The sequence below is a fragment of the Cyprinodon variegatus genome, unplaced genomic scaffold (assembly GCF_000732505.1).
Source record: "Cyprinodon variegatus isolate N-32 unplaced genomic scaffold, C_variegatus-1.0 Scaffold728, whole genome shotgun sequence".
Taxonomy (NCBI): domain Eukaryota; kingdom Metazoa; phylum Chordata; class Actinopteri; order Cyprinodontiformes; family Cyprinodontidae; genus Cyprinodon; species Cyprinodon variegatus.
Genome location: NW_015151181.1, coordinates 227,463 through 244,593, shown reverse-complemented (window position 1 = coordinate 244,593; position 17,131 = coordinate 227,463). Strand labels below are relative to the sequence as shown.

The following is a 17,131-nucleotide window of genomic DNA, read 5'->3' as shown; positions in this document are numbered from 1 at the left end:
GGGTGAGTAGAAAATGAAGGCTAATCATGTTTTGGGTGTACTATTCCTTTAATCAAGAGGCTATGGCCGAAAAAATGTGATTGACAGATGGCCGTTGATATATGATTGGCCGAATTTAGTGTTCAGGCTGATGCATAACTAACTGGCCTGCATAAGATAACGGAAGGGGGAAAAATTAATAAATAAAAAGCAGACAGAACTTTTGGGACAATATTGTCAGACATTTAAAAATGACATCCCTATGATCGAATATTTTTTTCCATGAAAACAACCATTTTCAAGTTCTTTCATGGAACTCCAGAAACTGGCCACATTTTTTTTAGATTAAAATTGTCGGGGGATCTGCAGCCGAGGTTAGTACATGTAACCATTAACCAAATGTGGGAATATAGGTCATAGTAAAGAATAGAAGAAAAATAAAATGCAGTAAAATGAAGGCGGCATAATTTTTTTCTTCACATTTGTTATTACTTATATCTCCAAAATGTATTTATATTTTTATTACAACACTACCAGTCCTACAGGAATACTGACTGAAACGTTTGTCAGCATAATATGCAGAAATTATTAGATTAACACTAATTTTCAACATTTATTTTCCTTACATATTTCTACATTTCCTCATTCTTTTACAGAATTCCTTTATTTCACTCTAAAATTCAACTCAAGCCTCTCTGAATATGAAGCTGAAAGCAAAAGTATCTCTCAAACAGAGTTGATATTTATCTTACCTTTATAAGTTTGGTCTGTATCTCTCCATCAGAGGCCACCTCCTGGTGTGTTAAAACGTATCTGTCACACTTAGACAGCGCCTTCTCGTTGGGCGTGGACACCTGGATGGCGTTGGGGATGACGGGCTGCAGGACTGTCCCCAGGTCTAGGCTAGATGACGGCTTGTGGTCCACCCATTTCTCTCCGCCAGCAGAGCGGGAACGACGGTGGAGGGGCCGCACCGGTGTTGTCGTCTGATCGGACAGCAAGCAAAACGATTCAAAGAAGAACAAACAAAACAATAATCCTGCTAAATAGACAGACATTCTAAAGCCTGAAAACCAGGAAGTTTCACGACAAAAAAGCATAAGGAGTTATGTTTCATTCTTCAACCTGATGCTGCTGCAGCTAAATCACTGACCCTGTTGCTTCTCTCTTCTAGCAGAACGGGGAAGGGGATACAGTCTCCCTGCTGTCTACTAAAGCACTCTCCTCTCCTCTTAAGTCGCTGTGCTGAAGACCCAGCAGGTGCCTGGGTTCTTTTGGGGGTAAGAGGGGACTGTAAACCCTGTCTGTTTGGCTGAGCTGCCTGCTGCTTCAACGAGGAGACAGAATTGGGAACTGATAAGGAACAACTTCTGTCGGGAGGGGAGGATGGAGGGCTGGGGCTCATCTCAACTTCCTCAACTCTAGCGGCTGGAGGTGACCCTGGCACTGGACTGACCTGTGGAGACTCCACAGGGCTCTGAGAAGCAAAGTGGGAATGCAGAATTAGACATACAATCAGAAGAACAAAGGAAAACATTGGTTATGGACACCTCCACATTCTCAGACCCAGAACCAGTCACAAAGAGGAGAGAAGTCAGGGATATTCTGAAGGACTGAAAACAAATTTACATTAAACACAGACAGGAAGCCAAGTGGTAGGAAGAAAACATACAGGAAGAGGCGATGGTGATGCTGATCTCTTTGCTGGGGGCCGCTCCTCCCTGGATGGCCGCTGAGGCTTGGTCTGAGTCTGACGCGGTGGCGGATCAGGGCGACCAGGAGTCTTGCTCTCTGTTACTATGGCCTTGAGTTGTTTCAGTTTTTCATCTTTTACCCACAGCTTGTTCTGCATTTCCAGCTGCATGGCGTTCACGCGTCTTTCCTGCACAACGCAATAATGTTAAAGCGCCATATTTATCCAAGATGACGTCACCTTTATTTCCAATAGAGTTTGTTCCAACTTACACATTCTTTCTCCCACTTATGCTTTGTGTCTGAGACCATGCCCTGCAGGCGCTGCTCCATGCGTCTCTTCTCAGAAAGCTCTCTCTGCAGCCTATGCCCCCTGGTTTCCAGCTCCTGCTGCAGGGAACGCTTGTCATCCTCATAGACTTTAGTCGTTTTCTGCAAGATATCGATCTGAAACAGAGTCAAGAGAGACATTTAGGAAACCACAGAACATCTAAAACCTGGCAGTGTTAAATAAGTTAGAGAAGAACCTTGTGTTCTTGCGTTTTGTTCTTCTTCTCTAAACGGTCAATCTCAGTCTTGTTGCTCTGGATCACTTTCTCTTTCTCTGCCAGTCTGCAATTCTGCTCATGGATCAAATTCTCTTTAGAAGCAAGGCTGGAGTCCAGCTGTTGAAGCATAGACTTCATCATGTTGGCTATAATGAGAGAGAAGGAGGTGGAAGGTGAGCCAAAACGAGAAACGGTTGGACCTGTGAGAGAGAAGCTAAGAGCAGACACCTTCTCTGTTGTATTCATCAGTTATCATCTGCCGGATCCTCTGTCTGTTCTGCAGGGCTTCAATCAGCCGAGGCAGGGTGATCTCATCGTTCGGGTCAGTCAGTTCACAGGAGGGCAGTGGAGGTAGGCTCAGCAGCATACCATTTACAACAGAGGTCCCATCTAAAGAGACAAGACAAATTAAACACCATAAAACGGTCTTTTACTCTATTAAACTGAAGTTATCTCTTTTCTTTTTTTTTTTTTAAATCAAAGATCAACTTTATGTTAAACTGGAAGCTCTAACGTTTTCATTCCTGTTATTTTGTAAACTACTGTCTTGACCCCCCGTTTAATGCCCTCTCAGCCCACCCTTTGCAAACACACCAGCTTGAACTACTGGGGAGACTTTCAATGAGGTTTATAGGATTTTCTATCATTCATCTAGAAGAGATCAAACACTGATGTTGGACTAGAAGGTTCTGCTCTAATTCATTCTACTGATGTTCCATCAAGTTTGTGTCTGAACTCTGTGCAGGCTAGTGAAAGTGCATAAAAATGTTGGAACAGGAAATAAGTCAGGTCCCAGCTGAGAGAATGAAACTGCCCCAAAATTGTTTTTGATTTTTTTTTTTTTTTTCACTAAAAGCGAGCCCAACACCTAATGTTGGGCACCTAATGAACCTCAAATGACTAGTCAGGCTCCTTTCATTTCTTTTTTCTTTTTTAATTTGTTGATCAATCAATAATAATAAAAAATGTTAAAATATAAACATGAAAAAGGGAATACATGAAAAATAGGCTAGTTCCAAACTAAAGGTCCATTAGAAATCAATAACTCTTTAAGATATGTATGATCTAACTGGTTTTATCTAAACATTTCTCTTTGTTTTGACAAGGGACAAATTAATAGTGCAAAACACATACAATTAAATATACTTCTGTATAGGGCTGGGTAAAAAAAAAAAAAAAAAAAAATTAGATTTATTCAATTCCTTTACATTTTTGCAGAATCGATGTCTAGGGAATGAGATCGATTAGTTTTATAGTAACGCGTGTGACGTTCACATTCAAATGAGCAGGAAAGATGCACTCAAGATTATTTCAAGCCAGACAGCTGCAAATATAGCCAACAGGTTGACTGAAGACATTAAGAAATGGGGGCTGACCAGCAATGACCCTGTAGTTGTTACAGACAACGCTGCACATATGGTTTGTGTAGTAAAGATAATGCAGCTCATGCATGTCTGCTGTGTCACGTCTGCTTGCTCGAGTGAGGCTTCACTTTTTCACAAACAAGTTTGCACTTATGAGACAGTTTTGTTCACATCTCAAGCTTAAACTGTCTGATTTGCAAGTTTGCACTTTGTGTTTAATGTGACAGGAAAAAAATAAAATACATGAGTCTTTTGAAACACAGTTGAACCACTTCCATTATTGTAAAAACAGATCGAAATTAATCGATTTAGAACTGTATTAATCAAATCAAATCGATTCATGACTTTGGCGAAAATACCCAGCCCTACTTCTGTATCTCAGCCGTGCTTTTGATCCATTAGGCTGATGTTTTCTTACCGTTGTCTATCAGAGCACCACGCTCCTCTTTAAAAGCCTGGTTTCGATGGCGGCGTCCAGGGGTGAATCCACAGATGGGCCGGTCCAATGGACGAGCCACCTCCACCTCCTGGGTCATCTCTGCAAACCGCATCACCAGCTGCAGAGACAGGAAGTTAGCTTGGAAAAGGCAACCATTAACTTATTCAGGATGTGGGGAATCTGTGCTTGCCATAGTTTCTTCATAATCGTCCGCCTTGGGGTTGACACATACAACCATCCTGACTTTTCCTTCTCCATCAAAGTAGTTTTTAAACAGGTGGGTGACTTTGGAGTCTCTGTAAGGCACCATCTATAACAGAAATCCAATATTAGCTGCCTGGATAGAATTTAAATTATTTATTTGTTTAGGTTTAATCTGGAAACACTTACCTTATTAGTGCCATACATTTGGTTCTCTCGGAGTATTTCCATGCACGTTCGAAGATTCAGGAGAGACTGATTTATATTTCCTGTGTGGGTTATCATGTTAGATGGCACAAAAAATATCAAGGTAATAAAATCTAATGTTTGCGTTTAACAAACCTGCTTCGCGTATCCGTGTGCCCTCAGCTCCAGTCCTAGCAGTGCGTTCACTTCCTGCCAAGTCCACCAGACACAGCTGACTGACACTCACCTGGTTTTTATCCTGACAATTCAAAGCGAAAAGTCTAAATTTTTTGTGTGGTTTTCAAGCGGTGAATTTTTAAATATGGACTCAACTCTGGGAAAAGATGTTTGGTTGCAGGCAGCTCACCTGGAGAATGTTGTCACCATCTGCATCCAGAGGAGCCTGAGCCAGTTTGATAATAAACACACTGTGAGAACGGCTTGACTCTCTGTTCAGCCGAGTGTTTGCAACTTTTCTCTTCTTCTGACCTGCAAAAAACAAAATGTATAATTTAAAAAAATAAAAAATTGAAAACCAGTTTTGTTTCCAGCTTAAATTCATCCCAACTATTTTTTTTCCTAATACACAAAAGTTATCTTAAACCTGCTCAGAGAGAAGATTAACAAATGTCATTTCCTAGACAGAACTGATCCAGAGACCAGCAATTCTAGGTCAGTCACATCTACATATCATCACTGCAGAGTCTGTTTTTCAAAGCAGTCGCTTCCCTTGTTTATGGATCTCCACAAAAGCACTCACCTCTCCAGAACACTTGAAACGCTTCTTCGGCAGATTTGACTTCAACCTCCATGCAACCAGCTACGTACATGTTGTGATTCTGATCCTCTCTAAGGATTTTAGATTGAGGCGGTCTACACCAAAAAAAAAAAAAAAACAATTGTTAAAGATTGTTTTTTTTTTATATATATATATTTAAGTGGATAAATGTTTTTCAAGCAAAAGAAGAATGACATGCAGGTAGGAGAAAGCATCAAACACGATTAATGATTGAGCGACAAACAACAGCAGCAAAAACAAACCAAAAAACAAACAAGTCAATAGAGTGTTGGGACACGAAGCAAAGATTAGAGACAGAAAATGGGTCATATAAGGACTTCTAAGATCAATAAAAACTATTTAGAGTCCTTACACTGTAATGATCAGGATTTCTACATGTGCTCTGGTTTAAAATCTCATACTTGTCTGAACTCTAATTGCTAAAAGTTCTGTTTTATTAATCACATTCTTGAAATTCTTTTAAAACTAATACCCATTTAGGATTTATTATTTATATGAAACAAGCCAATGATATTCCATTGTTTTATGTGTTGCTTTATTTATCTGGTATAATACCGTCAGTTTTGCTCCAAATACAAAAAACTGGTACAAGTGTTAGATTAGTTTGTTTTTTTTTTAACCCAAAACATTCTAAAATTCTATTTTTTTTTTTTTATTATATTTTGTTAAATTGAAAATGTTATCTAATTTATAGTTTGACAAGTTAAAGCTTTTGATTTACATAAGAACCAATCGAAAAACCTACCTCACTCAACCGTCTACAATATAAATAAGAAATAAAATATTTTTAAATCTAGACTAACAAAAGTTTAATTCCACAAATGTATTATTTTATAACTATCCAGATTTGGACAGAGAGAAGAGAGCTTCAAAACCCCGATTTTAGAGGAGAGCTTTCATTTCTCAAAATAAGTTAAAATTACATTAACAGCTTTGCACTAAATAATACATATTGTCAAAATCATCCCATCTTTAGAAATAGGGTAACATTTCCCTCTTTTACAAATTTACTCTTATTTTGTAATAATTCTGGACGTATGCGTCTGACTAGACTAAACACATATTGATTGACTTAATAGATCTCACAGTGGAGAAATTTACTCGTTAAATCAGCTCCAATATTAAAAAAGGGGAGGAGGTTGCCAAGGGGGGAAAGGTTGCTTGGATATATATACAGTATATACAGTGCGTCCACATATGTAAGCTTTTTTTTGTAGTTTCTGTGTAGTTTCTATAAAGATATTTTTAATAAGTACACTGATATGTTATCAAACTTAACTGGTAATAATATTTATTATTAGTGGTGACACATTTACTTTTTTTTTTTTTATAATTCTACATGCATTTTCAATGTATTTGTTTGAATTTTTGTTTTTCACCGTATACTATGGGGATACTCTCTAACTGATATAGAATTTTTATATCCCAACATCTAGTAAAGAGGCTATTGTAAGAAATGAATTGACAAAAATGTTTCAGGGAAATTTTTATGTTTAAAGAATGTTACTTTTCTCCCAGTACTGCTGATAATTAGCAATCATTAACTAATCATGTAAGTATTGGCCAAAACCTATAATATTTTTCCCCCCTCATAGTCAAACACTGCTCAACATTGAAGTCTTGTAGGCTCAGAATATTGAAAATCAGTTGGTATCTTTTATGTTGTTTTTGTTTAGGAAATATCAATATCTAGCTGCATTTAAATTGCACTTTATGCTAAACTTCCAAAAGTGTCACCATAACTAATAAGGAGGCCCTTTCTAAATTATATTTCACATATTTAAGCAACAGGAGAGCTCAGCTAAATCAGGCAGCTACTCTGATGACTAATGGATGAGTATTCACTAGCCACATACATGAAATCTGTGTTCTGACGCACAGGTGTGCCTCCACCATTCCACCTAGCAGAAAGAAAAGACAACAGTTTGATCCTCAAGCTACTCTGGCAGGAAACTGAAACTTTAATTAAAAGGTATAGTGGAGGATTTTCGCACATTTTTTAAAAGACCCTACCTCTACACTTAAAAAAAAAATGCACATCCACAACTCTGTACATGCTCCAGAGAGGGAATCCCTATTAAATGCGGGTGTGAGAGCGTGCACAAGCCAATTTCTCCTCATGCACGCTCTCTTTAAAAGTTGCTGTTTGCATCGCTCTTACACGCTTACTTTCCAAAAAAAGATGTGCAATTTTTCCACTATGTCAGATTCACCACCGGTAAGTCAAAATCGGGACACGGGCTGCCTTACGTAAACATATCACCAGAATGATTGACAATTAGGAGGACCAATTATTTTGATGATCCAACGGGAAAAAGAACATCCTCCACTATACCTTTAAGATTCCCTACAGGTCAAACATGATATTACCCAAACAAACTATTTACAATTAAGTACACATGGTTTAATCTTGAAACTCACTTTGGCTTGATTGCATCTTCCTGAGTTTCTTCCAAGAGGTCATAAATGTAGTTGTTGTAGATTTCAATATAGGAGACAAAGATGCTGTAGCTGCTGTCTTCATCCACATTGTCTGCTTTACAAGCCTCTTCTGGTCTGAGCATGTCTCCAATTTCAGGGTCGACCTTTTGTCTAAATTACACACACCACAGTGATATTTAGCCATATGTATTTTCCAGATGTCATGCATTTTTTTGTCTTGTTTTCTAGCCAAACATCCTTTACCTGGAGGAAGGAGTTTTAGGGACGGTGAAATTGCTGTCCCGTTTCTGACGCTCCAACAAGGCATCAACTTCACATTGAATTTCCATACCATTTTTATCATCCGTCTTAAAAACCTGAACAAAATAAAGAACAAAACAAATCAACAACTTAGTAAATATAGTTGTAAATGATATGGACTCTGAAAATATATTCATTGCCTAATGCTCTCTTACATATCTTTTGGCCTGAAAGGGGCCGATGCTGTTAAAAATCATGTCAAGGGAGCGTGGCAGCAATCCTCCCAGACCTGGAGAGCCAGTCATGGTGAAAGTTTTTCCACTTCCTGTGACACCGTATGTGAAGAGCAGACCTGCAATGAACCAAGAATGCCATCAGCATATGCTGAACTTAAAAAGGAGAAAGAACAGAAAATAAATGGTTGCATTATAAGACAGGAACAGCTGGACAACCGTGAAAGCACAACAAAAACAAACCGCTATGCCATGTCATAGTGTGAAAACTCTACAGCCCTTAATAATATTTATGTATTCGTGTACAACTTGTACTACAAAGCACATCTGAAAACATCTGTTCACAAACTTAAGGAAAATATTGTTGAACAAATTTGATTGTTACAAAATAAAATATTAAATATTCAGAATTGCTGTCAGTCACTTAAGTTCTTCAAATTCCAAACAGCTTTACTCAGACATGGGCGTAAATTCGACACCTGTTTTAACCTGTGTCTAGATAGTATAGTGATTGTCCGCTGGTAACCTGCTTCACAACATAAAACTCCTGAAAGAAGTTCAAATGGTGTTGTTAGAGCTTGGTTTAGTCCATTTGACAAAAACGGTTGGCAAATTTAATGTGTGTGAGCTACGGTTGAATGATCTGGGGGATAAACATCATGCTTTCTTAAAAAAAAAAAAAAGAAGAAAAAGCATAAATGAGGGCATCAAAAGAAGAAGAAAGGCTGCTGTTGACAGCTTTCTTTTCCAAAGGTGAACCACACTCGCCTGTTATGCAAAGTCCAATTAAAGTTCACTCTACACAGCTGCTGTCCTATGCGCCCCTGAAGTAGCTATTTAGCTTAGCTAGTTGCCAATCAGGCTGCTTGCTTTATAGGTCAGCTAACCTTAGTTGTTAACATGAACCAGTTTCAGGAACCAACAGTGGGGTTGGATCAGCCACAGCGGCTGGTGCAGTAGTGGCCAGTCATTAAGATGAGCAAAAACAAGGTGAGATCGTTGTTTAAGTATTAAAGGAGCAAGAAATAAAGGCATGTGCAGGAAATGCAACTGATTTATAATCCATTTTTCAATTAAATCACATTACATATTACCTTTAATTAAATGTTAAGGTCTTATTCCCATTCAGGTTTAAACATTCAACAGTGTTTCATTTAATAAGAGAAAAATGTTATCTCTCTTGCAAACATTTTTGTGCAAAGGTGATGGAGCCTTTTGCACATCTTTGAACTCAACAGCGTGGTTGTGCAGTAGATCAGTGTTTTTCAACCCTGGTTCTCAAGGCACAATGCCCTGCATGTTTTAGATGTTTCCCAGCTTTCACACACCTGTTATCAATTGATAGCAGATTATCAGGCTTTGCTGAACTGCAATCATCTGAATCAGGTGTGCTGAAGCTCAGAAACATCTAAAACATGCAGAGCAGTGTGCCTTCAGGACCATGTTGGAGGCTGGATGGTTACTCTGGGTATCCTGACAGTTTCAGACAAACTTTGCATTTCATTTTCTTTTACTCAACATCTATGGTGTAATTTAGATGCCACCGAACTGAGCGTGCAGTGCTAACAATGTTCATCGTTTAAACTCACACAAACACACTCAACTCTAACAATGCGCTCCCGACCTCTTATATGCGTGCTCCAACTCTTGCTCGACTCCACAGGATTAACTGATGTAATTTTGTTTACGGCTGTGTTAAAGGCTTCTTCACTTGGCTCATCTGCAATTCTTTTGGTTTACACTTCTGACTGGATCGGTGGAGTCATGTGATTACACACCTGCTACAGTGTCTTAAATGGGAAGGAAATTCCAGCCACCAGTGCACACGGGCAAAACGCCAGAATTACGTTTATTTATTTTGCTGACATGGGAAATTTGTCACCGGTTATGGTAGTGAACGGCTGTAAGGGTAAAAATCCAGTTTATTGCCCAGAGGCTTGCTGGTAATGAGACTGTACAGGGCCCAAAAAGTGCCACACCCCTGCACCAACTACATATTAAGACCTTATTTGTGGGGTTGATCGATGCGCTTACCATTTTTTCCATGAAGGAGGTCCACAACAAGAGGTTTGGCCACATGCTCAAAGAGCTCCAGCTGTGATACAGAAACTCCAAAAACTTTTTTGAAGGAGTACTGCGTCTGAAAAGCAAATCAGATGTTAGTATAAGAGAATATCATATAAAGTCTGATACTGAATCAAATAAAACATCCGAACAGCGATTCAATTTCAATGAACCAAAAAACACATTTTTGGTAGACTTTACATAAAAAGCTTAAGTTTATAGATTGATTCTCCTTTAAAATAAAACTTTTTTTAAACAGTAGAGAAAAATAAAAACTGAGGAAAAAAACAAACAGATAAATTAGTCCAAAGAACATTTAGAGAAGGGATTCTAAACCAATTTGGTGATCTTGCTGACCTGAGTTTACAGAAGTGTAAATATCTGAAGCACACATCGCCCTAAAAATCAAGCAGGTCAAGAGAACCACCAATCTGGTAAAGTACATTGCTGTCAAGTTAGAACTACTTTATCGAGTGAAAGGACAATGAAAGAATGTTATTAGTCTGTATAAAAACCTAATAGAGCAGCAAAAACCTATATAAAGTAAAAACTTTTTTTGTCATATGCACAGTAAAGAAAGTTCTCTGTTCACACCAGATGTACTTCAATATAAAAACATCACAATATTGGTTGAAAATAAATGCCATATAGATTTTTTTTTATCTGCAGATCTAATACTACAGTTAAGTGAACTACATACTTGGCATTGTGAGCGAAGACATCAGGCTTGACCCGACACCATTTAAAAAACAAAACAAAGATGGATAACCGCTATTTACCAATAGCATTTCTTTCCTTACTCTTTGGACAGTATGAAAAATAGATTTCCAACATTACTTTTCTACCTCAGTTATACACCCACAATGGTGAGGTGCATTTCAATCGCTGTCATTCGAATAAAACAAACACCACATGACCGAAAAAAAAAAACTATGGCAACTACATAAAAATAAATAGAGGTTGTTAATGTCGGCCCAGTTGTACTCATCAGGCCAATACTAATATGCTTGAAAAATGACCAATATCAATATTTACTGCTGAGAACATGCATCTCTGAAAAAAAAAAAAAACAGTGGGGTCCTCACCAGCTTCCATGTGTGCTTTCCATGGTTGCATAACTGGCATTGTAAACATCAAATTGAAGTGATTAGAATGCTGTAAGTGAATTGCTGGGTAGGATAATGATAACATACTGAATCAGTATTCTGCATTAGCGTCATTATTCAGATATCCAATCTGGCTAATTAAGCAATATTGGAGCCGGTATCCGATCCAGGTATTGGGTCAGCGCATTATAATAATTATAATAATAATTATCTTATTATTAGTATTGTTCGGCAAAAGAAGGATAGCAGTTTAAAGTCAATCAGTAACTCACCAAAAATAACTTAGAATCTGACCCATAAAACAAAGATCATTATGCATTTTCCCAATTCTGAAACAGCTCCAACAACCTTCTACACCACATGGCTAAAAAGTGCCTTGCTTTGCAGTGCAAACTAAAATATAACCTGGACTAGATCCAAAAAAAATGTTTCCCCCACAGAGCAAAAAACAGAAATGTATGGCATGCTCAAGCAGTAACCCAAAGGAGCTTCAGAGGGCTGAAACAATGAATCGGATTAATTGTGAATAATCGATTATTGGAATAATCATCAACTAATTTAGTAATTGATTCATCAAAAACTGGAGTATAGAGACTACAACGTGATTACCTGAAAGAGCAACCCACAATGAGCAACAATTATACCAAAATTAAAATATATATTATATATTATATAAATAAAGATTTTGCATTTGAGATTTAAAAAAACTTTTTGTCAGTCCATATGCCCTATCCAGAACTCCTCAAGTGGAAAAGTTTTAATTTTAACTGGTTTAAGTTGGCAAAATGTATTTGGCTATCTAATTATTAATCTAGAAAAAAATAATCAAGAGATGAATCAGTTAGCATAAATAATCGTTAGTTGCAGCCCTGATACATATGGAAGAGGATTAAGGCCACTGAAAAAAACAAAAAAATTTAACTGATTTTTAAATTTTATTTCAGTATAATATTCTGAATTTTTTTTATCAGAATTCTCACTTTAATCTCAGAATTCTGGCTTTAATCTCAGCTTCACTGACAAAGATGTTAGTTGTTTGGAAATTCTGAGATTAAAGTGAGAATATTGAGATTAAAGTGAGAATATTGAGATTAAAGTCGGAATTCTGAGATTAAAGTCGGAATTCTGAGATTAAAGTCGGAATTCTGAGAAAAAAGTCGGAATTCTGAGATTAAAGTCGGAATTCTGAGATTAAAGTCGGAATTCTGACTTTTTTCCCATATTAAACTGAAATAATATTTAAAAATCAGTTAACTTTTTTTATTTTTTCAGTGGCCCTAATCCTCTTCCGTCAATGCATCCCAACCGGATGGGTTACCTCTTTATATTCTCCATTGCGGTTTACTTTGAAGCCCTCTGGAGCATGCAGCTGGACGGTGGTGCTGCTGATCACCTCAATACAGCATTCCTCATCTTCCGCAGTCAGGGGCCGCACACGTAGATACACCTGAGATAAACGAAAACACGATCCTAATGTTTATTGTTCAATGCAGTCTGATAGCTCACAGAAGGAGCTCATAAGGAGAGCAGAGGCATTCTTTCTGTAGAACGCCATGTTGAAATTCCCCTTTAACAACAACTTACCCCTACTGGGTCCTTTTGGCTGTTAGGAGGCTTTCTAGGAGGAGGCCTTCGGGGTGTTTTACATTTCCTAACAATGAAGGAGAAAATCCATTACATTATGAACCAGCGTAGCTAATTCGAGCGATTTATAACAGTAAAGTGCCTGCTCTGCTAACTGTCCTACGGTTAGGCTACTTGTTGAAGCACCGATAATTCCGTAAATTTACAAGTTCGATATTTATAAATAACATACAACATAATAAATCACCTCTAAATAAGACAAGCAGTATAAAATAAGCAATACTTACACTTGTCGGTTCATTTTACAGACTGTGTTTTACTTCGACCGTCTCCGTTGCTCTAAATTTGAATCTTCCCTCCGCATCATATCAGACGGAGCGGTTTCAAAACGAACCGAAAGCAGCCAATAAGATTCCAGAACAAGAGACACGTGGTCCACCCGGAAGTTCCGTCTTTGTGTTTTTTTTTTAACTTTATTTAAAAAAAAGTAAGTACAAACAAGTAAGGCAATAGCAACAGTACAAATATGTGAAAGGCACAGTGGAGGCAGATTTAAAAAATTGAAGTACAAGGCATTATTGATAAAGAGCAAACAAATTAAAGGAATGGCGAATAATTATAATGAAATAATTATTAAAATGGCAACAAGAGGATTCATGTTAGGTTTGATGAACATCAGTGGGCAAACCCTTCAGTATTTCAGTCAGGTATTCGTATGATTCGATACATTTATGAGATTTCAAATAAAACTTGAATTCAGATTAAAAAAAAAAACTTTTGAATTTGGGGATGATCTCAACACTCTTTATTTATGAATAAAGTATTTTGCTAAACACAAAATTAGTTTACAACAGAGTTCTATTGTTTTGTTTTTCAATAATATTCCAAAGTTATGATATCTCTAGAAATAGATTCAGGGAGTGCAAGTTTTGATTTGATCCATGTTTCTATGCAATTCCAAAATGTTTTGGTTTGATTGCATTCATAGAAGACAAGTCTATTGTTTTTATATCACTTTCACAGAATGAGCATTTATTGTCATCAATATTAAAACAAATTCTTAGTAGTTTAGTAGTACTTTTGAGGGGTAAATTGCATTTAAAATTTTAAAGTGAGTTTCTTCAGCTTTTGGTTGTATGGGGAGTTTTAGATAAAGAGTTCTCAGTGTTTCAATTGATTTTTTTTATCAAATTTGCAAAGAATGTTATAACTTCCATGGAAGATGCATCTTTGTTGGCAACGGACGACAAAAAACAAAATTGTAAAATATGTAATGTCTACAGTTTAAAATTGTATGAAAATTCAGGTTGCAGTTTGGCACAGCTGATGAATCTGGGTGGCCTAGCAACTGATAAACAACTGTGAAATTATTCCACGTCTAATATTATAACACAAATATGCATTTTATGTTTATGTTGAAGGAACTACAACTACCAGTGTCTGATAAAGCCTTTAAAAACTTTGGAAAAAAATGTAACACAAAGTTTAAATTTCTTCTGTTAAAGATAGGCTCTGTCAATGGCGTAACTACACAACAATAGGCCCGTAAGCAACATTATCTGTATGGGCCCCATATGAAATACAACACCCCATTCCCCCCTAATCTCTGGATTACCCATAATTCCAAGTCGCAGTGTAAAAATATAATACTAAAATACATCGTTCTTTTAAGATCTTTATTGCCGTTTGAAACATACGAGTGTATTTTTTACCAACCGTCTAATGAACTATACACAGTTATTAATATAGTTATTAAAAGTACCACTGTCTGCTTTGCTATTGGTGTGGTATTTAAACGGCTCAGCATCATGTTGAAATCTGGCATGTCTTGAAGTATAAATAAGGTCCGGTCAGTCAATACAAACTCAGTTGAGTTGTAAAAGGATTTTTTCGCACAATTACGTATGCATTGAGACATCCTAGTCCATAATTGTGAAGGGGGCCTACCAGGTGTCAGTGACGGGGCCCCTAAGAGGTTGGGGGCCCCTGAGCAACTGCAGTCTCTGCTTATCAATAGTTACGCCATTGGGCTCTGTGTATGCACCCTGATACTATATCTTTCTAGTTATTTTCCCTGAAAAGAGATCACCCGGGACAAACTCTTTAAATAACACTTCATAAATTATATGTATTAAATAACCAGGAGACATGACCACAGATTCTGATAGTACGGTAATTTTAATCTTACTCAGATCAGAGAAATTGCTTAGAATGTACAGAAGGCAGCTGCTGACCTCTGGGCTCATGTCTCAGGAAGTGGCCCCGATTAACAGTTAGAAGGCAATTTATACATCTCCAGTCTGCCACTTAATCTTATTTTACATCATACATGTTAGCAGATGATTAGGCATCCATGGCTCCAGCTTTATCAAAATATTACACTTTGTTATTAGCTGAAGGACACCGCTCTCATTCCACTTCCAAATCTTTGCCAGGTACAGAATGAAGATTATAACTGTGTATCCAGACAGAGGAACTGTCCTAATTAGATTAAAACATTAGTTCTGATGCGCAACAGGCAGCCAATACCAAGGTGTAATATACTCACACATCTTCAATGATATTTATCCTAACACTCCTTTCTCATATACCTAATTTTTTATAGACAAAAATACTTGGAAATGCAAAAAATAAGCATCAGACTGATCTAGAACAGTAGGTAATGACTAAATACTGATTCATTCTTGGAATATGGGATCTTGTAGACTTGTAGGCCAGGTATTGCATATGAATTACAATGAAAGTTTATGTAATTACAAAAAAAATGTAACAATTCAGATTGTCTTGTGCATATGAATTAAGCTTTGTTTTTCTCTGATCAGATTTAATTCATTTGTTTACTAAAAAATATCTTAAGAAGTCAGTTGTATTTATGAAAATATGCTGGTGGAGATTCCCAGTCATCCAGGTCATAGTCATTCCAAGAAGGTTAAAAAACAATGCACTGGACTTCAAACTGGTTTCCAAGTTTGAAGACATTTCGCTTTTACAATTCAAATTCTTTATTTTATTTAGTTTTTTTTTATATTGTAAAAGGTTCCTGGATGGAAAGTGAACTGTCTTCAGTCTTGGAAACCAAGTCCATTGGATTTATTTTAATTTTTTTTGGAATATTTATGAAAATGTTAAAGGGGCTAATAGAACTTTACTCATTTAATTAATATTAAGTTCCTTGATGTAATTGTTTATATTGATTTTCAACCCTCCTTTGGTTTTTTTTCTGAGATTAAGTTTCTTTTTGAATGCACTTGTTTATTTTAAGAAAACGTATCAGCATGTTTTTTATTTCATTGCTAATTATTAGTTGTTTTTTATTCTCTGGTAATTGAATTTATATTAAATAAAAACAATCGGTTGAGTGAGTATTTTTAAAGCGTTTGTATAACCTTTAGGAGAAAAAAAAACCCTTTCAAGTGAACAGAAGGAAGATTACAGTTTTTTGTAGTTTTATCTGAACTCCAATCATGGCTTCCAATGTTTTATCAAATATTAACATACAAGAATGACATTTCGAAGGATTTATCTGAAATGTTCAATATTGTTACAAGTATAGGAAGCTATCATATACATGTATGTAAAATGAAAAATAAAAAACCTTCATTAATAAGTGTCAACACAAACTGTTTTGTTTGGCCTACAATTATGGACATATATAAAAACTATGTAGTGACATATCAATATTTCTGTTTTTTTGACTCACAAATTTGCTAAAGTTAACATGACGCAAGAAACTCTCTTGTAGCAGAACGAGTCTGTGTTTTTAATTTAATTTAATTCTTTTTAAAGTTTTGTATGTTTCCATTGGTTGTAATACTACTGCCTGTTTATTAATTTATTTCTGTTGCCTTGCACTATTTAAGTTTACGGAAGAGGATTAGGGCTACAGGGAAAAAAAAGTTAACTGATTTTTAAAGTGTATTTCAGTTTTCTTTTGGGAAAAAAGTCAGAATTCTGACTTTTTTCTCAGAATTCTGACTTTAATCTCATAAAATTTACAAATCAGTTAACTTTTTTTTTTCAATGGCCCTAATACTTTTCCGTATAAGTTGATCTCCTGTATATAACTGTTATTTTCTCTTTTTAATTCTTGTAAGAAAGAAGAGTGGAGATTTCTACTTAAAAATGTAAATTAATATCTTGTGTTCAATTTAAAAAAAAAATGGCGTCCTATGTTTAGTTTGAAAAACAGCGCCCCCTGTCGTGCCCCGACTGTATAACACGGTAGTTACAAAACACAAGCATGCAGCCATGGAG

General features: G+C 36.6%; 1 protein-coding gene across 2 annotated transcripts in view; it reads right to left on the bottom strand.

The window, feature by feature from the left end:
- LOC107097853 (kinesin-like protein KIF23) overlaps positions 1–13,277 on the bottom strand; it is a 16,327-nt gene extending 3,050 nt beyond the window's left edge. Inside the window, exons 1-19 of one of the 2 annotated variants that reach the window (XM_015395173.1) lie at positions 13,165–13,277; positions 12,878–12,944; positions 12,612–12,740; positions 10,158–10,263; positions 8,106–8,242; positions 7,894–8,006; positions 7,630–7,800; positions 7,065–7,109; positions 5,170–5,282; positions 4,777–4,898; positions 4,566–4,668; positions 4,413–4,492; positions 4,213–4,332; positions 4,002–4,140; positions 2,448–2,609; positions 2,199–2,365; positions 1,945–2,118; positions 1,652–1,861; positions 732–965 (exon numbers count right to left, since the gene is read on the bottom strand). In XM_015395173.1, coding sequence (XP_015250659.1) covers positions 732–965; positions 1,652–1,861; positions 1,945–2,118; positions 2,199–2,365; positions 2,448–2,609; positions 4,002–4,140; positions 4,213–4,332; positions 4,413–4,492; positions 4,566–4,668; positions 4,777–4,898; positions 5,170–5,282; positions 7,065–7,109; positions 7,630–7,800; positions 7,894–8,006; positions 8,106–8,242; positions 10,158–10,263; positions 12,612–12,740; positions 12,878–12,944; positions 13,165–13,178 — 2,406 coding nt within the window. In that variant the 5' untranslated portion in view covers positions 13,179–13,277. The remainder of the gene's footprint in view (positions 1–731; positions 966–1,651; positions 1,862–1,944; positions 2,119–2,198; positions 2,366–2,447; positions 2,610–4,001; positions 4,141–4,212; positions 4,333–4,412; positions 4,493–4,565; positions 4,669–4,776; positions 4,899–5,169; positions 5,283–7,064; positions 7,110–7,629; positions 7,801–7,893; positions 8,007–8,105; positions 8,243–10,157; positions 10,264–12,611; positions 12,741–12,877; positions 12,945–13,164) is intronic. The other variant, XM_015395174.1, reaches the window with a different exon arrangement.
- Between the last annotated feature and the right edge of the window lie 3,854 nt (positions 13,278–17,131).